Raw genomic sequence first — 23,170 nt, forward strand, 5'->3', positions numbered from 1 at the left:
TCTCTCTCTCTCTCTCTCTCTCTCTCTCTCTCTCCCTCTCTCATTTTCTCTCTCCCTCTCTCTCCCCCCCTCTCTCCCTCTCTCTCTCTCTCCTTTTCTCTCTACCCCTCTCCCCTGCTCTCTCCCTCCCTTCCTTCCTCCTTCTCTCTTTCTTTCCCCCTCCCCATACTGAATCTACTTTGCATTGCTCTGTATTATATACACTATATACTGTCTCTCAAGTAGAATATAAACACCTCAAGGGTTTCATTTTTGTCCTTGTATCCCTGGAGCCTCACATAGCCCTTATACATAGGACTCTGTTAATAAATGTTTGTTGAATTGAATTGAACAGCCCTGTGAGGGGAGTGAGTAGGTATTATTGTCCTCATTTGTTAAATGGGGCTGAAGCTCACAAAGGTTGCTAATACAGTCAAAGGAAGAATTCCTATTCAGGTCTCTCCTAAGTTCATTGCTCTTTCTACAGCCTAATACTGTTTCTCATATAACAGCTAACATTGATACAATGCTCTAAAGTTCGCAAAGCTCTTTGACCCTTACAGTTCTGTGAAGCACCATTACAGTGTTATCATTCCCATTTTACAGATGAGGAGACACATGCTAGAGAACTGAGTTGACTTGCCTATGACCATACAGCTAGAAAGAACAGTATTAGCAGAGTAGATGCTGTGGCTCTTGGGCATTCTGGATGAGATGGGCATCCACCAGCGGACACATCAGGATCTATAGGAGACATTGGGTTAACAGCCTTGGCCTCACCCGAAAGGGTGGGGAAGGAGGGCTGCCTTCAAAATGTGAGGCTTTGGAGTTCTACTGACTGGGGTGGATGAAGGGAGAACAGAAAACACCAAGTTATACACAGGAGCATCATAAACCAGAATGAGACAAGATGCTGAGAGGAGCAGAGCAAGCCAGATGGCCCAGCAACAGGATGGACAGCAGGACTGGTGAACCAGGCAGCTCTGCCAGTCTGTCTGGGCATGTGGTAGAACAGGAAATAGGTTGTCTCCTGATAATATATGGCTAACCTCCTTCTAATGAGTGCTGGTCCCACCTTCCTTGACCAGTTAAAGGAGAAAGCCTCATTAAGACCCAGCGAGAGGCTGTGTGCCCCCCCATTCCAGCCCTGGTTCCTGCACACAATCCATGTAGCCTGGGCTAAGTCCTGTGCCTCCTTGGTCTGGCTTTCCTTATCTGTGATATGGGGATATTATGAGGAAAGTGGTTTACAAACTTTAAAGCTCTGTCGAAATGCCTTAGTGTTCCTTGTTATTGGTGTAATGGAAAGAATGTTCAATTGAGAATCAAAGGAATTGGGTTTAAATTCAGTGTCTGTCACTGAAATATTGGTCAAGCCACTTAATCTCTGCATGCCTGTTCACTTAAATGGCAAAAGATGAGGTTGGACTAGATCAGAGGTGTCACACTTGCTGCTCCCCAACTCCCAAGGAGGCCCCAACCAGATCAAAACTTAATTGAGAAATGTTTGACGAAATAAATAAAAATTCAACATAATACATAGATGATGTTAATTTGTGGTTTTCTAAGTCAGCATGCAGCCTGCAGGGTCTATTTCTATTTGAGTTTGACCCCTCTGGCCTAGATGATCTTTAAGGCCCCTACCAACTGTTAAGTCCTGAGTCTGTGGTCCTGCTATTATTGGATCAAATTCCTTCCCTTCTCATTTGGGCTCTGTCATTCCTCCCTAACTCTGTGCTCAGTCAGAAATATGGGCTGCCTCAGAGAAAAAGAAAGGACTGACCAGAGCCCAAGTTTTCTCTTGTATGAGAAGAAATGAGGTAGAGGAATTTAAGCAAGGTCCTTTCTGCTCAAAGAAAGGGGAAAAAACCGTACCCAACTATTTCACATGACTATAATGTCTAGGAAACAACAGTGTTTCAAGTATGATTAATAACAACAAATTATGATCCCAAAATTAGTCTTCTTTCTTTTGTTTTTATAGAACCTGGCACTGCCTCTGTCTCTAGGTCTTGGGAGTTGTGGGAGGGGAATGCCTTAGTAAGTGTCTGCCTTGAGTTCTGGTCAGTGTATAATTCATATATACTGTGGAGATATTTTATACATGCTGTATAGGTGTTTGTGTTTATAGGTAGAGCTCATAGGTGACTGACAAGGCAGATGTATTTTTTATAATAATTAATATTTAATCACCATATCACAGATGAAAAAGACTCTCTGAAGAGGCATCTAAGAGAGAATTCCAAAGAGCCACCACCAATCAGCAAAAAATTGCCTTTCCATATCCCTTCTCCATAGGGTTGGCTGTTTGTTGGTCTGTTGCTGTGCACACACCACTTTGGAGTAGCATCTCTAACCAGATATTCAGGTTCTTTGTAATCTACTACTCCCTTTCTGATGTCCAATTGGCTCCTTTAGTATCCTTTGCTCTCATGGAGTCATAGATTCTTAGACCTTGAAGGACCTTTGGAACATAGATTATTAGGGATGAAAAGGAACCTTAGACTCTAACACAGAATGCTAGAATATAGAATATTAGAGCTGAAAAGTATCTTAGAGCATGGAATGTTAGCACATAAAATATTAGAGCATGAAGAGATCATAGCGACCATATAATCCAACACCCTCACTTTACAGATGAGCAAACAGTGCCTTGTATAGTAATTTTGTAACACTTTGAGTATTCTCATTAGAATTAGAATTAGACTTTGAGCATGTCTTAATTTATCTTTAACCATGTATTTTTGAAGTTTCATTGCATCTTGCCCCCTCCTCAAAAGGGGTTTTAAAAGTTTTTTTTTCCTTTTTGGAAGGGCAATTGGGGTTAAGTGACTTGCCCAAGGTCACACGGCTAGTAAGTGTTAAGTGTCTGAGGCTGGATTTGAACTCAAGTCCTCCTTGACTCCAGGGCCAGTGCTCTATTCACTGCACTACCTAGCCGCCCCCAAAAGTACATCTATTTTATAATATATTTCCATTATAGTGGGGAAGTGTGACTCAACAGTCAGAATTTCTCTTCACTGAGAACTTCATATGTGTGGCTGCCGCAGCTCCAGGAATTGGAGATGGGGTGCAGCTTTCAGGGAAGTTCAGACCAGGCTACAGTGATGCTGGGACACCCAGAGTAGCACTGGGAAGATGAGATGTGTATTCCTCAAATGTGATGACGATCTGCCCCGGTCAGTCTGACAACTAGTCTACCTTGGGCAGGTGCTCCAGTGTGAAAAAGGGGAGCTGGGATTGTTCCTTCGATTCTGTGTTTGTCCTCTCTTTTTTCCCTTTCCTCCTATCAAAGATGAACTCTGATCAACATCTCTTATAATTTCTTGTTTTTTGTTTTCCTCTTTCCTTCAGCCTGGTAAAGCCCTTGCGACACTATACGGTCTTTCTCTCCGAAGACTCCTCTGATGATGATCAGCGGGAAGAGGACCCTTTCTCTGGCTATTCTGACAACTTCTTCTTCTGTACTCCCTTTGAATGGTCTCTCTCCCTCTCTCTTCCTCTGTGTCTTTCTCTGGGTTCATTAGTGTTAAGCAGTGAGCTCTGCTCAGTGACCCTGCTTGTGGTCTCTAGTGCATGGTTTGGCCTTTGCTGTGCAAATCTAAAGCATGGAATGTACGTGTGGATGTTTTTCTGCCTTGGATGAATATAAAGAGCTAATGGTCTGCAGCTAGAGCACGCTCTGCTGTTCTCCCATACCAGGGATGGGCCCCACTGCCCACTTGCCTCCTCCTCATGATAGTCATTTTTTTTCAAGCTTCCCTCTCCCTCCCCAAACACCTTCTCCCCATCATGATTCATCATTCACTGCTACTGCCTTCCTAGCATCCTCCCCCTTGGCTGCCAGCTTCCAGCATGCCACAAGCCTGGGCCACTCCACAAGGCGGGCATCATCTCTGTTACATTATTACAGCTTGTGGTGTATGCTTTTATTTGTGCCGTTTATATTCTGCCTTTGTTGGTTTAAACAGGAGTTTGGGGCTTTGTTCATAGGTGTCTTTTAATTTCAAGACTGATCTGCTTCTCTCTGGCTAATCTGTTGTACTGTACAAATAACATTTGCTGCACTCACCAGGAATTAACAGACCTTTGGCTAGCAACATACTCAAATCAGAATGCTGTGCCAAACCTCAGGATGTATTTTAGTGCCCATATGCAGAAACCAGCCAGTTTTGCCAATTGGTCAGCCCATCTTAATTAACTTAACTGAAAACCAAATTACTGCTACAAACTTTAAAGAGTTCATATATAATTCATTAAAAATGAAGTCTGTAAGGAAATGGCATTGTGGCCAAAAAAAAAGAAACCCCATTGATTTTTATTGATATTTAATTCTATTTTCTAAATCAGAAGTGTGGGACTTAAAATTATTTTTCTTTAATAAGGGCATCAGGATTTGGGCATATCCTTCCTGGGAAAGAAGCTTGCTCAGTTGCACAATAGCAGATTGCTAATTATGAGTCCTGATGTATAGATGAGAAAAACTTAGTGTTGGGATTAGAGGTCGTTGTACATTAGAGCTGGGGTGAAATTTGAAACAAAGATGGTTAGAATATGGAACACAGAATGTTACAGCTGGAACAGATCTCACAACATGGGCTACCATGGCCTAATTAGACCTTAACACATAGAGTGCTAGACCCGGAAGGGAGCTTGGGACAAAGAGGATAAGAGCTAGAAAGGACTTTGAAACATAGAATGGTAGGCCATAGACTTACCACAAGAAAGTGCATTAGAGATCTCAGGTAAGTCCCTTTCCCTCTCTGTTCTTCATCTGTATGATGAAGGGACTGGATCTCTAAGGTTCCTTCCAGTTCTTAACTTTGGTTAATCTAGCCCTATTATTTCCTTTGCCCCAATTTTTTTTATAGGTTTGGAAACCAAGGCCCAAAGAAGCAAAAGAATTTGCCCAGAGTCACATGGTGAGCTCTTGTTAAGGCCAGCCTCCTGATTCCCAGTCTCTTTCCATGATACCATCTTGCCTCATTAAAGGGCTATTCTTGCTTGGAGACTTTGCTTTGATCCATGGAGTTTCATTGTAACAGCAGATGGGCAATAAAGGAAAGAAACCATAGTAGCTTGGCCCCCCAAATAGTAAAAGTTTATCCATTTGAATCCCAGTCATTTGGAATATTCAAGTATGGTATATATGATTCTTAGGGAAGAATGAATGTGACATTTCTTCATCTGAGAATTTTTAACCTCCAACTTATGAACTAATAATCTTAGTCTGAAATCAGTTGATTTTTTTTCAATACTAAAGGCTGAAAGGAATAAAGAATATCTTTAATATGACTTTCAAACCAGGATAAAGGAGTGGTTGATTGCTTTTTATCAAGGCACTTTTAAATTTAATGCATTATTATGTATTACTGACCAATTATAAATTTCATGTTCTAAAAATTAACAGAATTCATATTATTTCTTAGATCCCATTTTCTCTTAACTTATAAACATAGTATGTTTGAAAATAGCGAGACTTCTATTTCCTGATTTGTTCTATAATTAAAACCTTTCACTAAGTAAGTCATATTAAAAATCACAGCCTGGTATAGTGAATAGAATGCCTTAAAGGTCTGGGAGTCAGGATTACCTGGGTTCAAATTCTGCCTCTGAAATGAATTGTCTGTGACCCTAGGCAAGTGATTTAAGTTCTCTGTGCCTCATACAACTGGATGGGACTTGCTTATATACTAATCCATGGATGGGTTGCAATCTGTGTTGGAAGACAGAGTTCTCATATCAGGAGTTCCCAATGCTGACTTAATCGCATCATCTATGGTAACATTTAACTCATAGATTGGTAGATCTATGTGTAACCTTAAAACCTTAAAGGTTAATTTGTTCCCATCCTCATAATTGAAGTTCAGAGAGGGAAATTTTTCTAAGTAAATTAACTTTTACTGTCACTAGTGACAAGTTTGAGTTTAAATATCAAGGTGAGGAGAATGACCTATTAAGATCACACACACAACTAACTGTCCAAAAAACCTGGGGAAGATGTGAGAATCCTTATGGCCAGGAGATGGTGCTGTTTCTAAGGTTCCCTGACCAGTGCCTTTTGCTTCACTTTAGCTTCAAGTGATTACACTGAGACCTCAGAACAATTTTAAGACTGGGTACAATCTGAGTAAGGGGATTAGAGCTTGAACTCTTGGGAGGTGATGCTACCTAAGCTCTGTAGTTTGGGACTACTGAGATGGTAATCTGCCTGGTAGCTTTAGAGGGCAGGAGAGAATCACAGAATCTTGAGAGCAGGAAGGGACCTCAGCAGTCATCTAGTTCAGCCCCTAAATGAAAGGAATCCCACCATAACACACCTGAGTGGTTACCTAGCCTCTACCTGAAGACTCCAGGGAGGAAGAACCCACCACCTCTCAAGGCAGCCATTGAACCTTTGAATAGCTCTGAGTGTTGGGGGAAGGAAATGGCAAACCACTCCAGTGTCTTTGCCAAGAAAAGCCCATGGACAGTACGGTCCAGGGGGTCATGAAGAGTCAGACATGAGTAAATGACTGAACAACAGCAATCATTAGGAAGTTTCTCCTGGCATAAAAATTCAGTTTGCCTCTTTGTAACTTTTTCCCATTGCCCCAATTTAGACAAATGGAACGAATCTAGCCTCTCTACCATTTTACATGATGATCCTGCAAATGCTTGAAAACAGCCACCATGTTCCCCTCTCTAAGTATTCTCTTTTCCAAACTAAATATGCCCAGTTCCTTCAACCAATGCTCACACGAAATAGACTCAAGGTCCTCCACCATCCTACTTGCCTTCCCCTGGACCCTCTTTAGCTTCCCAAAATGGTACAATGCTCTAAATGTAGTCTGCCAGGGCAGAGTACAGTGGAACCATCCCTCCCTGATTCTAAAATCTATGTCCTTCTTAATGTTATCCAAGATCTCATTAGCATTTTTAGTTGCCACATCATACTACTGATTTGTAGTGAACTTGCCACTGAAACCCTCAGGTCTTTTTCACAACAACCACTATCTATCTATGCCTGCCACATCTTATACTTGTAAAGGTGGCCTTTTGGTACTCAAGTGCTATGCTTTTCAAGATCCTATTGGATTTGGATTATGTCATCCAGTGTGTTAGCTTTGTGTCATCAGCAGATTTGATGACTATAACATCTATGCCTTTATCTGAGTCAAAGATGAAAATGCTAAATAGCACAGAGTCAAGCATAGGTTCCTGAACATCTCCACCAGAAGCTTCCTGCCACATCAACATTGGACCATTTACTGCTTACTCTTTTCCTCCAATCAGGTCAGAATCCAACTGATTGAACTACTGTCTAAATTATTTCTCTATTTTCTCCACAAGAAGAGAGTACTTTGTTAACAATCATTGCTAGAATCAAGGTAAACTCTATCCACACTATTCCCCTCATGTCCTAGTATATTAATGCTGTCCAGAAAGCAAATGTTCCAGCCTGTGCTTGATGAAGGTTCTTCCTTTTTCTTTCTAGATGTTCAGCAATGATCTCTTTTATGTTCTGATATCCCCAGGAATTAAAGCCAAGCTCACTGGCCTGTAATTTGCAGACTATGCTCTTTCCTTTTATGAAAATTGGTCCATTTCCCCTTCTCCAATCTTGTGGCATCTCTCCTGTTTTCCCTGATCTTTCCCATATCACAGCAGTGGGTCTCCGATCACATCTGCCAATTCTTTCAGGACCTCAAGGTGGTGTTCATCTAGGCAAAATGAATGACATTCATTGGGGCAGCCAGGGACTCTCTTGGAATCTCCTTACTTGTCTTGAATATCAACTCCCTGTCAGTCATTTTTGTTCTGTCATTTCTAGCCCAAGGGTCCATTTCCATTTCAGAGGAAACATACAAAATTAGCCATGAGCAGTTCCACCTGTTCTCTGTTGTCAGTCACCATTTTCCCATCCATCCCAGCCCAAGGTCCTGTCCCTCCTTTGATCTTCTTTTTTCTCCCAGTAGAGTTTAAAACAAAACAAAAAACACCTTTTTGTTGTCCTTTGCTTTTCTCATTCTGAGCGTTGGCATTCCTCATGGTATTTTGACAAGACCAGGCCACACTCTTATGTTATTTTCAGTTACCAGGCCTTGGCTCCATCTCCTGCACATTTCTTTTTTACAATCTAAGTTGGGTTGGTGAGTTTCTCAGTGAATCCATACTTATATCATCAGTAAAATCCTATTTTTTTCATCCTCATTGGAATTGTTTCCCTTTATATCTTCAGAATTTCCTTCTTAAGCATCTCCTATCTCCCTATAGCTGACTTCCCCTGAAGTACTTTACTCCATAGGATCCTACCTACATTTCTCCTGAACTCTTTGAAATCTGCTTCTTTACCAAAATCTAAGAAGCATATCAGACTATCCCCATATTTCCTCTCATCTCTAACAAACACTGGGAGTGGTCACTCCCCCTCCCCCAAGGTCCTCATCATTTCTACCCCAATAACTAGTTCCTCCCTTGTTGATGAGAATCATATCTAGAAGAGAGTTTACCCTTATTGGCTCTTCCACCTTTTGAAGTATGAAATTATCACTAAAGCTGACAAAAGTTAAAAGAGCTTAGAAATTTTACAAGAGCAGATGAGCAAGCCCAGAGTCAGGGAGCCCCTTAGATTCCGTATAGACAGGCTTTTACAGAATCCTAGAATGTGGGTGCTGGGAGGGACCGTAGGACATAAAACATTGGAATGTTAATACCAGAAAAGCACCTCAGAGCAATGGTCTGAATGGTCAAGTTAGAACATAGAATGTTAGAGCCCAAAATGACCTTACAGTCAAACTCTTCCAACCCTTTCATTTTACAGGTTGGGGAACTAAGCTCAAGAAAGGGGAATGATTTTCCAAAGGTCTCACAGGCATTCCTCTGATGGGATATGATGTAGAAAAGGGATACGAGTCAGTGAAGGACTCTGCACCCCATTCACATACACACACATAGTAAAAAGGATATTGCCCCAGCAGAAACATGCCTCTGCAGAGCCTTCAGCCCCTCTGCCTTCCTCTGTCTGTTTGTTGTTCCCTTTCCTTTCACCCTCCCCCCACCTCCCAGTCAAGGCTCAGCTGCGCTGCCTGTGTGACCCTTGCCCTCAGCCTCCCTCAGCCCTGGGTCTTCATGTAACCATTAATGAGCTAGGACTGCTTGTTAGCCACCAAATGCCATTGGAGGAGGGGGGGGCAGCATGAGGGTGTGCAGTACAAGCCACCACCGTTAGCTATGTGGCCCCCCTCCCAGCCTGCATCTGTTTATTGTTCCTCTGCTTGTGAAAGATGAACTCAGACACATTTGGCTCATGAATGTGTATGATTTGCTGCGTTCGGGGGGGAAGGTAGGCTCCTGCCACGATACCTTTCCCTTTTCTCTCCCTTCACAAATATTTCCCCCCTTAATCTAAAACCTTGTTTAAATGCCACAGTGAGACCGGCTGCCAATCAGATGCCAATCACCTCCGAAAGGCATGTCAGGTCTTATTGTTAATTGGATACACATTATACTGTTTCCCCTCCCAAGCGCATGCAAATCCCCTTGTGTTCTTCCTGTGTTTTGGTGAGGTGCCTGAGAAAATTGTGTGTGAGGAAACTATGCCGACTAGGTCCAGCTTCTCTCCATCCCACGTTATGGCAACTCATCCTGATTGGATCCTAACTCCAGTAATCATTAACTTCCTAACATCTTACCTGGACTTTAGGTTTTAGGCCCAGCTAGCTTTACTGTGTGACTTTATGATGTGATACCCTCTGTGGGGTACTTCTTCCAACTCACACTCATACCCATGAATTGATTCCCCAGAGGATAGCTTCTATTGGGGTAGCCTTGTCAGGATTCACTTCTAACACTCATAAGCCCTCAACAGTGTACCTTCCATTAACAATCAGCCAGTAGATTCAATTAACTCTTAACAAAGACATTTATTAAGCTAGCATCATCAGAATAGTAGGTACAAAACATCCCCCCCCATAAACCTGGGATACACTCTCACACAACTACACACAAAGTCCATGGGAAGAGTGGGTTTAGACCTAGAGTATGATGGTGGTGAAACAGGACACACACATGTGGCCCAGGCCATTTACAATTCCTGATACTGCAGGGCCTAGAAGATCTCTCTTTGTAGAGTCTTAATGTTCCCTAGGTACAGCTTCCCTACTAGATGAAGTGCTTAGTTTTGCTCCCAACATCTACCCCTCTTCATAATCCAACTCTCTTCTCTGTTGCCAGGAGTCACACAGACCCTGGATGAGTGTTTTCTGCTGGTAAAATAGCTACCTTTTAAAGCTACATGACTGATGGGAGGAGGAAGAAAGAAATTCTCTCCTCTTCTCTCATAGGCATCTCCCAGTGCTTGTAATCTCTTCTAGTCCCAAATTATCAAGATACTTCCAAAGCTTAGCTCTTTAAAGGCCACTAATTTTTTTTTTCAGCTAATCACATTGTTCCCTTATTGACCCAATTGAACAGGTGCTTTCACCTCATAAATGAATCATTGTGTAAACAGTATCTTTACAGTTAGTTAACAGCTCATTGATATCTTGTAATTACATTCTTGGTCTTCTGTGACTATATCAAGGTAGGGAGGAAACTCCTTCCCTTATGCTCTCCCCAGAGTTAAATATTTGTTGTCACCAGCAAATCAACCAGGATGCGTTTTTGGCAAAGGCCACATGGAATAGTTCATAAATAATCCAAAAATTAACTTTGTTCCACAAGGATACAACCCTCTCATAGCTGATGGACCTGATAATTACACTCACTTTGAAAATCACAGTTACACAAATTTAGCAAGCAGACTTCATTTTACAAAATTCTCATAGGTTACCACTCATTTTGGTGTTTACAAAGGCCTTCACCAACCCAGAGAGTATAAAGGAAAAAACAGGAAAAAGAAAATCAAGCTTCCTATCTCAGAGGGAAAGCCTTGTCCTTACAGAGTCTCAGAACATGTAGAGTTATCCCCACAGGAAAAAGGAACCTAGAGCTACTGGAAGTCACTCCCTTACCCTTCAAGTAAGCAACCAGACCACTTTGGTTTGGGTGCTCGTGTAACAACATGAACCTCCCAGCACAAGTGGGGCAGGAACACTAACCTTTTCTCTCTCTCAGGAAGGGGCTCCTCTTCTTGAAACCCATAGACATAGCCTGGACAGGAGAGGGATGCAAAATCTATTCTGCTCATATTGTTTCCATACTTGTAACACTCGCTATCATACAAAAGATATCGATACATAAGCATTCAGAGCATAAATTGGCTCAAATAAACTGGTCAGTCTTGAAAAGGAAACACATCAGAAAATAGACCATGCAATTATAGTCCAAAACAGAAAAAAAATTCTCACTTTCTTCCAATGGATCCCTGCTAGGGCATCCAAGGAAAACCCGAGATAGGGAATTTATCTGCAGATCTCTCTACAAATGCACCCAAATATACTCTGCATAAAGCCCACAGCCTTTGCCATGTTGCCAAGGTGGGTAAGCAGCAGAGACCCAGCCTGGCCCAGAGTCCTGTTTACCCTGCCTGAAGTAGGCAGATCAAAAAAGGACACAAAAAAGAACCCTTGATCTAGTGTAACATCTTCATTTAATAGATGAGGAACCTGAGACCCAGAGAGGTATAAAGTTACCCAGTAAGTTACTAGTAAAGTTAAGATTTGAACTCCTCCATTTTATAAAGCAAGGGCTCAGGAAAGGGAAGTACTTTCCCCAACTTCACACAGCAAGTTCACAGATGCCCAAGGACTAGAACCCAAATTTCTTGAGTCCTGGTCCAGTGCTTTTTCCATTATCCCATGCTTCCTCTAATTTGCTTAGGGTTAAAAAATGTAATCTTCCCCTAAATGATACCCTTACCCAAAGTGTATCTAGTTGGAATTCAGACTTTGTCTCTTCTTAGGCCTCTGCCATACCGGGTCCTGAGAGAGTCAGACAGTGCAGATGGAGAAGAGGCAGGGAGCCCAGAAAAGCAAGCAAAGGAAACCCTTGGTCCTCCACCACCACCACCTGACAGAATTGCAGATATCAACCTCCTGGAGGACATCTTCAGCAGTTTGGAGGTAGAACAGCTGCCTCCACCCCTGAGCCAAGCAAAGAGCTTAGAAGACCTCAGGCCGCCTAAGGATCAGGGCGACCAACCTTGCACATTTGATTACCAGGTACGGCTGAAGTTGAGGGTGAGGGATAAGGACTGCTGGCTGCCTCCTCTTCACTAATGACTATCCAATAAGAAATTAAATTGCGTGAAAGTGTCTTTCCTTCTGCAAACAATACTAGGCATTGGAATTAGGAAATCTAGAATGTTAAAGCAAGAAGGACCCTTAGAACATTGAATGTTCCAAAAATATAGAACTATAGAACAAGAACTTAGATTGTCTAAGTTAAAAGGGATCTTAGAATAGAATTATAGAGTTATAGGGGATCTTAGAATATAGAATGCCAGGCTTGGACAGGACTCTGGAATCTAGTCTGGCACAACATAGTATTTAGAGTGTCAGAGCTCCGAGGCACCTTAGAACATAAATTTTTTAGAATATAGAACTTTGGATGTTGGATCTGGAAAGCACCTTTGAGATGATCTTGTTTACTTTCATTTTACAAAACAGAGAAGCTTGCAATATATCAGCATTTTCTCTGTATCCATGTTGTGAAATCCAAACTAGATCTTAAGCCTCTGTCTTATGTTCTGTGAACAGAGAATGGACCTGTGTTCAAGCGAAAGAAGCAGAATAATGCCTGGGTTGAAGCTCGCTCATCCTTATAACAAACTGTGGAGCATGGGCCAGGATGATATGGCCATTCCTACCAAACATTCTCAGCCTTCCCCAGAAAGGCCCCTGGCATCTCTAGGGAGTACCCCCTCTCTGCCGCGGAGACCCCGAAGCCGAGATAACATCCTGACCCATGGAGAGAAAGAGGAAACCCCAACTCCTACACAGGGCAACATCACCATCCCCAGACCTCAGGGAAGGAAGACGCCAGAGCTGGGCATTGTACCCCCACCACCCACAGCCCGTCCTGCAAAGCTTCAGCCCTTTATCACCACTGAGCCTGGGAAGACCCCAGGCCTTGGGCCCTCTGACTCCACCTCTGAGCTGATACCAGAGGCATTTGGGAATTCAGCCCACTCTAGGGATCTGGAAAGTCGACCACCTCTCAGTTATTTGCCACCCCCACCAAGGCTTCTCCCTACTCCTAGTAGTGCCAGTGATATTCTCAAGCCTGTCCGTGTGGTCACAGACCCTGCAGGCTGTGAGAGTGATTACCTGTTGACTCTCCTAGACCCTCTAAAGACAAGCTGGCCAGACAGGGCTCCCCCTGGCTCTGTAGCTCCCAATACAAGTGGCTTTCCCTGTGGTGTGGGCGACTTTACCCCTGCATCCACCACATTTGGGCCCAAGCTGGGTTTCCCTTCAGCTTCAGCCACTGCCCCATTCCTCCAGCCATCACTCAACCCCTTCACCCAACATGTGCCAACAGCTCTGCCACTGTCTATGACCCAGTGTGTTGGGGGGCCCTTTGCTCCCTCTCCAGCCTCCCTGGGCCAGGCTTTCACTCCCAGCTTTATGGCATCCAGCCCCGGCTTTTATACCCCACAGAGACCTCAGCCCAGTCTCTCGGCTCTCTCCATGCCTAATCTGTTTGGCCAGGCTCCCACGGGGCCACATGTCAGCTCCTGCCCACCACCAGGCCACAGCCCTGCCCAGGGTGGCCCAAACCAACCCAGCCACTTGGGTGGCCCTTCTAAAATCCGAACGTTGCCCCTAGTGCGATCCAGCTCAAGGCCATCTGAGGCCAAACAGGGGTTGATCCTGAGACCTGGAGACCCTCAGGTGGTTCCCCCCAGGCCTTTCAATAGCCTAGAGCCAGTATTACAGTCTTCAGGCCCCAGAGAAACCAGGGATCCATTTGAGGATTTATTACAGAAGACTAAGCAGGAGATTGCGCCCACTCAAGGAAAAGTGGAGCAACTTCGGAAGCGTTGGGAAACTTTTGAGTAAGATCCAAAGAAGAATTTGAGGTTGGTAGACAGGGGTGTGTATTTTTGGAAGGTGTTTGGGGTTTGTCTAAATCCAACAGTTTTGAAGCATGAAGGATTAAACTGGCTATTATAACGAAATAATACCCTCTACTCCCTCTTCTCCCTGTCTCCTCTTCCCTAGCTATGACTTCCAAGCAGTTTCTACTGATGGAAATGAATTTTGACTCAATGAAACCCCACTTTGTGCAATTCTTCCTAAAATTTTTGCCACTGCCATCAGAAGTGAGACTTGGCCTGCATTTTGGCCCTATCCTTCCCATGGGTTTCTGCACTGACCCCTTGATAATTAGTTTCTCCCTTCTGATACTACCCCCACCAGCAGGGGAGCCAATTTCTTTTCTCCTCACGCATTATCTGGTCAGGTACCCCTGTACTCAACAGTTGTTGTGGACTGGTAAGGATGTCAGTATTACCCATGGCCTTACTCGAGACAATTAAACCCAAGTTGGGTGTCAGAAGAGGCTCTCCTACTCTCCCCACCCCAACTCCTTGTCTCAAGATTTAAGTTCTGTTGTTCTTAGACAATCTTCATCTTAGACACTCTTGAAAGCCTGCCTGAAAGTAGAGACCCAATCATCTAACCACATTCACTTTCATAGGGAGTATTGGATTTGTGTTTGTTTTTTGTCATTCAACATGGTAGGGGATCATTGATCCTTGAAATTCCTATTTCAGGAAAACATAGCACAGAGCCAGCCCTGGACACCAGCAACTTTGATTTTTAGAAGACTTAAAAAAAAAAAGACATCAGAAGGAATCATTGAGAGGAGCCCTTATATTATACCCTTGCTTTATAGCTCGATGTTAATATGATATATGTGTCCTAAATGGCCGTATCTGAACTGTATATCATAGTAGCTTATTTTATTATCAAAGTCAGGGCCCAGATATGTCTAGCCTATCTATCCTGGGAGGTAGCCCTGTTCAACCTAAGTGGAAAAAGACTGGGAGTCAAAAATCATACTGAGTTTTGTCCTATGAAAACATCCAACTCCACCTTTGGGTTAATGCTGCTGATTTTCCCTTTATGTGTGATGGCATTAGGACCCACCTGAGGTCTTCCTTTCACACATACCCCTGCTTTCAGGGAGAGAGGGTTAGGGGAAAAGGGATCTTGGAGGGGAGGGAAGAGAAAATCTTTTTCCCACATTAGATGTTCTTTGGCTACTTCTAACTCCCTCCCCTCCCCTACAGCTAGAATCAGATGAAGTCAAGGGTTGGCTCTTAGAAAAGCCTCAAATCTGTGCCTCTTCTCTCCAGGAGCAGAGCCAGTGCTCATTTACCCACACCTGAGTTAAGTTGAAAATGATAGTTTTGATTTTTTTAATCTGTAATTTTCCCACCTTTATTTTATCCAATTCATTATGTCTTGGATGGGGACAAGCCTTGATGGTTGAACTGAAACTTGTTCAGGCTGTCTAGGTTTAAAAAAAAAAAAAAAAAGCAGCCTTTGAGGACAAAGGAAATTGTTCACATTTCAACCTGGTCTTTCATTTCCTGATTTTGGATGAGCTGGCTCATCCGTGAAGCCTACTGCTGTAGCAACCGTGTGCCCTGGATTCTGAGCCCCACCCCCCACCCCCAGGTATCCCAATCCATAATCATGAAGATGTCCACAGCTCAGGGAGAGTCATGTGGGCCTCGTTGACATTCTTGACTTCTGGGAATGCTTGCTGCTTTGGCAAACCAGAAAGTCGCTTTTGGATTCAGGGACTAGAAGTAGTCTCTCCAGCTTTGTCCTCAACCATAAAGCATGTGTGATTCAGAAGGGGAAGTTGCCTCATCAACTGGAGTTGGATGAAGAACTTGAATCTTTGAATTTGTTCCTTAAAGCCAGGCCAGACTGGACTGCTCTGCCCAACACTGGAATGAATAGAAGGTCAATCACAATGACTCCCAAAGCAATGCATGCTTAGATTTCCATGGTTTCATTCTCCCCTTAGTGGCATGTGCCAAGGCTCAGTGCTGTGCCCGGGGATATATCAGTGATGCCCAGGCACGCACAACACCCCTCCCCATCCTGGAAAGGCATCTTTCCACTCTCCTCTTTTATGTCTAGCACTGGGAGCCCTTCAGACTGAGGCTGGGTAAGAAGGGCACACATGAACAGCACACTGAAGAAGCCGAGACCATCGTAAGGACAGGTGGCTCCTGTTTCATCTTGTGAACCACACTTGGAGAAATTGGATGGAAATAGTAGTCAATGTATTGTCCACATACAAGCACTGTATGTACCTTTCTTCACTTACTGGATTGAATTTGCAAACCTGGGAATTGATTTTCTGTGACAACTCAATAAAATCCTCTCGGGCAGAACATCTTTTGTTTACCTGGTCGTTGAAGTACTTTCTTTGATATTCATGGTGCCAGCCTTGGGGGGTTGAAAAAAAGGGAGGCAGCTTGGTCCTGTGGGAAAATCACTGAGCTAAGGGATAATGGAGGCAGGCTCAAGTGTTGCCTCTGCCATGTCTGGGTACACTCAGACAAGCCACTTCTTCCTGGTGTCATTTTCTCCTTAGTTAAAATAAGGAGGTGGGAGAGCACAATCTCTTCAGTCCCTTCCAGCTCTAACCTTTTGTGTCTTAGCACCGTATTCCATGGACCCTTTTAGCTACAGGATATCGAGCTGGCAGAGTTATAGCTGATATAGTTGGCAAGGCCTCTGGAATTTCATTGACAGTTTTCTGTATTCTGAAGTTCCTTCTAGCCCCGACATCCTGTACTCCAGGCTTCCTTATAACTCAAACATTCCATGATGCTAATGTAGATGCGTTATAACAACTGATTGGTTTAAACCCCAAGTTCTGTATTTTTAAAGGAGCCCAACTTGTCAAAGCAGGTTCACACCTTCATCCATGCCTGAGTTATGAGAGTGAAGGGAATACATACTAACCAATTAACTAACACATGCTTCTGTATTGAAACAGTTGATCCAGTTTCTTCTGTGCGTGCTTGGGAGCTAAGCAGACAGTGACTGAAGAAGTTGGATCAAGACTAAAAAATTTCATTACAAACCAAGAGAACAGCCATGATTGTCTGTCACTCTCCTGATGATGGTTATACTGTATACTACAGAGGATCCCAGAGCTGGGAGAAAATGCTTAGGCCATGTCCAGTTCTCTACCTGGAGAATGGAAAACATCTACAGCGTTACTGACAAGTGAGTCATCTGTCCATCATGTGAACACTCCCAGTATGTGGAATTCACTACCTCAAGAAGCAATCCATTGCTTTGTGGGCAGCTCTAATTGTTAAGATAAAATCCTATGGGGAAGGTTCCTAGTTCTGCTGCTGGAGCCAAAAAGAACAAAATTAACCCCTCTGTCCCATGGCAGTCCATCAGCTGTAGAAAGATACCAATCATGCCACCACCTCACCTCCCAAATTCTTCCTCTTCAGGGCCTTCAAACTATCCATAAATGAGCAAGAATAAAACAAACAGGTTTCCTCAGGAAGTTGTTCCTCGGGGTCTCCAGGATATGTGCTGCTCTCTCATCAGGGAAGAGATGATACAGGAGCTATGTTTGGATTTTAGATGGGATATAAAATAGCAGTTTGATTTCAGGTCAGATCAACAAGTATTTGTTGAGTGCTGGCTATTTGCTCAATCCAGTATGAGTTGCTGGGCAGGATATCCAAGAAGTATGCAACAAATCCCAGACCTCCAACCCCTCCTAACTTTGAAAGCTGCATTGCACTGGGAGTCCAGACACTAACACTAATCATATGACCATGAGCAAAGTCGCTTCATCTCTAAGACTCACACCTCAGTTTCCTCACCTGTAAAATGGAAATAATTGTGTTACTAGCTTCACAGAGATATTGTATAAAGGCAGTGATGACAATAGCCATCAGTAGAAGGTCTGAGAGGGCTAGTGACTTACTCAAGGTTATACAACAGAGTAGGTGACTCAAATCTAGGTGTCTTGACTCCCCAAAAATGGTTCTTCTGATGACACCAATACTGCCTCTTAAATTCAGGTTGTTACTGAATCTAAGTTATTCCAGTGACCTAACCCATAGCCACAAGATTTCAAATTAAAGGGAGCTCAGAGACCATCTGGTCCAACCCTCTCATATTATAGATGAGGAAGGGGGCCATCTCTAGTCATACAGCTCTATATCTGGCCACTGGACCCAGACGGCCCTGGAGAAAAAGTGAAGCTGGTGACTTTGCACAACCCTCCCTCACTTAAATCCAATTCACTTGCAAGTCATGATGTCATCTTCCTGGACGTCATGGTCTTCTTTGAGAACTAAGGACAAACAACAATAGATGAGGAAACTGGGGCCCAGAGAAGGTACTTATTTAAGAGCACACGATGTAAGCCCAGTCTTTTGACACATCTAGTAAACCCCCTCAGCGACTCCCAGCAGAATCTGGCTTAGTCTGAGCCTCCCAGATGTTGGAAGAATGGAAGAGAAGATGTACTACCTTCATCTTTTACCCCACACCACCTCCCTGGAAGATTACCCAGTAAGAATTAATTTCTTTAATGTTAATCCCCTTGAGGGTGGGGGGTGGGGTAGAAAATTAGCTCAGTGGGAAATCTGGAAATTTATGTTAACAGATCTTACCCATTAACCTTTCAGGGGACAGATGAAAGTCCCTGAAGGCTACTGAACAAACAATATTCTCTGGTATCTGGATATTTTGAACAGATGTCTGAATCAAAGGCACATGCAAAAACCAAAATAAGGAAGAAGCAGTAAAAAAATCCAACCACCTGCCCAGCAGCAGTTCAGGTGCTGGGTACCCCAACTCCAAACTTTGGGAAGAAAGAAAACAAATGTAATGCTTTGGATTGTCCTCTTTTTATAGATAAGAAAAGGGAGGCCCAGAAAAGTTGCAATTAGCCCAAAATCACACAGTAAGTAGTCTTGGATTGTCTCTTGTCATGTGATGACATGAACCCATTCCTAGTCCCAAATCGAGAATTAAAACTGACTGATAGGAGGCACCAAGTCAAATAAACAGTCTCTAGACTTCCTTATAAAATTCGCCCTTTAGTCCTATCTATTCAGAGAACAGAAAGGGAGGGTAAACTCTGATAAACTCATTGATGCTAAAGTAAGAGGAGGGACTATCCCTGTCTCCCTCCCAGGGGTTACAATTGGTAATATTCCCAAGAACTGAGAGAAGCCACTGCTTATGGTACAATGGCAGCTCAGAAACCCTTCATCTGTGAATGCAATTCACAGTCCACAATCCTGTGAGGCAGGCAGTGCATGAGTTGTTTCCATTTTATAGATGAGGAAATTGAGGCTAAAAGAAAGGAAGAAATTTCTTCAAGGATGTCCAGTTACTAGGCTCTGAGATGGAATTTGATTCCAGGTTTCCTGACTCCAGGGTTCTTCTCACTGTATTATACTACCTAGTGAAAGGATCACCAGTAGTAAAACTTCACAGCTACTGGGACCTTTGAAGGTTAGGAAAATGGGGACCCTGGAGTTAGCCCAACAGTCAGTGACTACTCCTACCAGTGTACTGATGTGAGGATGAAAGGAGAGATCAGGGCAGGGCATGAGCAATGGTGTATTTATGATATTTAAGGATTTTCATCCACTTTTGACTGTAAGGGGTCTTAAAATCATAACAGCTAGCATTTATGTAGTGCTTCAAAGTATGCAAAACAAGTCACAATATTACCTCATTTTAACCTTGACCACCCTGGGAGATAGATGCCTCTACCCCATTTTAAAGATGAGGAAATTGAGGTAAATAGAGATTAAGTGACTTACCCAGAAAAACACTAGAAACTGAGGCATGACTTGAACTCAGGCCTTCCTGACTCAAAGTCCAGCACTCTATCCACTTCACTGCCTAGCTATCTCTAGAATATAGGTTTCATTCTAGAAGGGTCTTCATAGCATAAGATGTTGGCAGTTTAAGGTTAAGACCTAGTCCAACCTCTACATTTTACCAGTGAGACCCAGAAAAAAGTGACTTGTCCAAAGTCACCCACCTAACCTCCTGGTTGAGGACCTTTCCCCCAGTATCATGCTGGTGGGTACTATAGAGGGTATTCTTTTTATTTGTTTTTTTGGAGGGGGGAAAGCAGGGCCATTGGGGTTAAGTGACTTGCCCAAGGTCACACAGCTATTAAGTGTCTGAGGTTGGATTTGAACTCAAGACCTCGTGACTCCAGGGCCAGTGCTCTATTCACATTGCCACAATGGCAAGTATCTGAGATGGTTCAAGGAGGATCTTAGAGAGTGAACCACCTCAGGACACAGACTCCACTCAGGCTAGTCTTGAGGGAGGGGTGACCTGACCTTCCCTAGGAAAAGCTTGTAAAATTTAATCGTCATCTCATGCTGTATCTAAACATGTGCAGGTTCCATTATGTGGCTACTCATCAAATTCTAGCCCTGCCTGTAGTTTGTCCTTCATGATTAGACTTCCTTTCTCTCAGTCTTTGAAATCTTATTTTGCCAAGAGTTCGACCCAGGTGAAAAGAAAGCCGCTGGGGGTCACGACCTCTAGATTAGCTTTCTTTTCACTCTACTATATATACAGTTTTCCCTCCTGGGTTGAACACTAAATGTCAGAATAACATGGAGTGACAGTGGGAAGGGCCCACCAGGGACAGGAGTGGTCTTCATTTCCTGAGTGCTTTATGGTTTCCATAGCACCCTTTCCAGAACAATCCCATGAGCTAGATAGGACCTGACCTACAATATCCATTTTATAGGGGAAGAAAGAAATGAGGTCACTTGTCCAGAGTCCCACACGTTGGTAAGTGTTAAAGCCAGAACTCCAATCCAGCTTATCTAAATACAACATCAATTCTTCCCATTCCACCATTGCTTCAAATGTTAGGAAATATAATGGCACCCACAGAAGGGACCTCAGAGGTTATATCGTTCACTTTAACTGAACACCTAGTCCAACCTCCCCACATTTTACCATTGAGGCCCTGAGAAAAGTGACTTGTCCAAAGTCTCCCCTAGGAGACTAGTACCCAAACCTCCTGATGTCCTATTGAGGACCCTTCCCCCAGTGTCATGCTGGTGGTGCTGTGTAGTCCACCCCCTCATTTTGTTCACAGGCAGAAATTTTAACAGAGCCATAAGTAGGAATTCTGTCCCTGGGGCAAATGTACTTGAGAGGTACATGGGAAAGAGACGACAGTCCACCATGGTCAGCTGCAACCATCTTCTCCACAGCTACTAAAATAAACTTCCTAAAGCAGAAGTCTGACCAAGTCATTTCCCCCTGCTCAGGAATCTTCAAAGACTCTGTGGCCTCTAGAGTAAAATACACATTTCTCAGTTTGACATTTAAAGCCCTTCACAATCTGCCTCTAGCATGTTACTTTCCTTGTTGACTTCATTTTTTCCCTCTGGCTGTCCCCTAAACTTGGTATTCTGCCCCCCACATGCATGCCTGGGATGCACTCCCTCATTCCCTGCCCCCCAACTCTTAGAATCCCTAGCTTCCATCCAAGGCTCAGATCATTGCTGCTTCTTTCAGGAAGTCTTTTCCCCAGGTTAATTCCCTCTCCCTCCTCAATTTGTCTTCTAAATACTTTTCTACTTATATATTATATCCTCTAGTAGAATATGAGCTCCTTGGGGACAGAAGCTGTGCCTTGCACAAAGTAGATCATATGTTGCTATGGCTGATCAATCATTTCAGTCATGTCCAGCTCTTCATAACCCCATTTGGGGTTTCCTTGGTAAAGCTACTGGAATGGTCTGCCATTTCCTTCTCCTGCTCATTTTATAGATGAGGAAACTGAGGCAAACAGGATTAAGGGACTTGCTTAGGGTCATACAGCTAGTGTCAGGCTAGATTTGAACTCAGGTCTTCCTGACTCCAGGCCCAGCCATCTATGCACTGTGCCACCTAGCTGCCCTGTCATGTGTGCCTTAGTCATAAAGCCAGCATATGAACTTGGAATGTCCTGACACCAAAGCCAGGGCTTTTTTTTTGTGCCCGACAAAATGCTTTACAAGAGTTTTGATTTTGGTTTTTGTTTTCGCTTGTGGCTATGCAATATGAAGGCAGATGTGTAGAACAAAGGGGAAGGAATAGAATTGCCAACTTTACCTAACTTATTTATTCTTGCCCCTAGATTTACTTGTATGACAATCAGAGAGTACTTTGGAAGCTAAGGATAGCCTTCTTGTCCTAGATACCACATAGTTCCTGGGGGTTTTTTTAACAGAGTGCCCAAAAGGGGATTTTGAGTATGAACACTGACAAGCAGGGATTTAACAGGAACTACAAGGAATTTTCTAATGCCAAGGGAGATAGGAACCTGGAGTCAGCAGCACGTAAAATTATCCAAAAGAATAGAGCATTTTAGCCTAGAAGTTTCTACAGGATTTTTCTGGTTGCCTGACTGGGAATAATGACTCATAGTCTTCCCTTGCCATGTAGAGGCTTACTAGCCATTACACCCTAGCAAATGGCTGCAGAGACACCAGACAATGTGGTACCTCTACTGATCTGTTGGTTGCTGAACTGTTTTCTATTACCCACAAGGGAAAACACCATTAATGTTGTGAGAGAGGACAACATGTAAGTTGAAAACCACCACCTCCACTAAACACATAAAAATAACACATTACAATCAAAAGCAAGGAAGTCAAACAGCCATGTTAAAGTCTTTAAAAGGCACTTCTGGGCTCCAGGCTCCAGTGTCAAAAAGTTCAGTAGTATAATTCACGTCTTTAGCTCCAGTGTGTGTGACTTGTCCTATATACTGGGAGGGAAGTGCCCCGGAAATTCCTGGGAAGAGGGGAGATGCTCACAGGTTTGATTGGATTTCTTCATCTTGATTTCCCAGCTGCTGCACAGAAAGTATTCTGGGAATAGGAAATCCTGCACCCCTGTGGATCTGTTCCCTGCTCAACTCTAGCCAAGCCCCTAAGTAACTGGAGGAAACCCAGAGACTTGTAACATACAGTCTTCTCTTCCTCCCCTCCCCTGATTTGGCCCATCCTACAACCAGATATACATCTACATAGATATGTACATGCACACATGTGCCTTGCATATACATGTGTGTGATGTGAACACATGCTTATATGCACATAAAAGCATGTGTAACTACATTTGTACTCATAGAAATCTGCCCCCACCACAGTCTGTCACTCTCTCTCTCTCTCACACACACACACACACACACACACACACACACACACACACACACA

General features: G+C 43.4%; 1 protein-coding gene across 1 annotated transcript in view; it reads left to right on the forward strand.

Annotated features, from left to right (window-relative positions):
- DENND1A (DENN domain containing 1A) overlaps positions 1-16,321 on the forward strand; it is a gene marked incomplete at its 5' end in the record, with an annotated part of 386,178 nt that extends 369,857 nt beyond the window's left edge. The window contains 3 exons of the mRNA XM_069073945.1: positions 3,334-3,459; positions 11,864-12,122; positions 12,660-16,321. Coding sequence (XP_068930046.1) covers positions 3,334-3,459; positions 11,864-12,122; positions 12,660-13,964 — 1,690 coding nt within the window. The remainder of the gene's footprint in view (positions 1-3,333; positions 3,460-11,863; positions 12,123-12,659) is intronic.
- Positions 16,322-23,170: the final 6,849 nt, after the last annotated feature.

This window comes from Petaurus breviceps, unplaced genomic scaffold, assembly GCF_028583685.1.
Source record: "Petaurus breviceps papuanus isolate PSGF00001 unplaced genomic scaffold, PetGlider_PUasm1.0 90879, whole genome shotgun sequence".
NCBI classification, from domain to species: domain Eukaryota; kingdom Metazoa; phylum Chordata; class Mammalia; order Diprotodontia; family Petauridae; genus Petaurus; species Petaurus breviceps.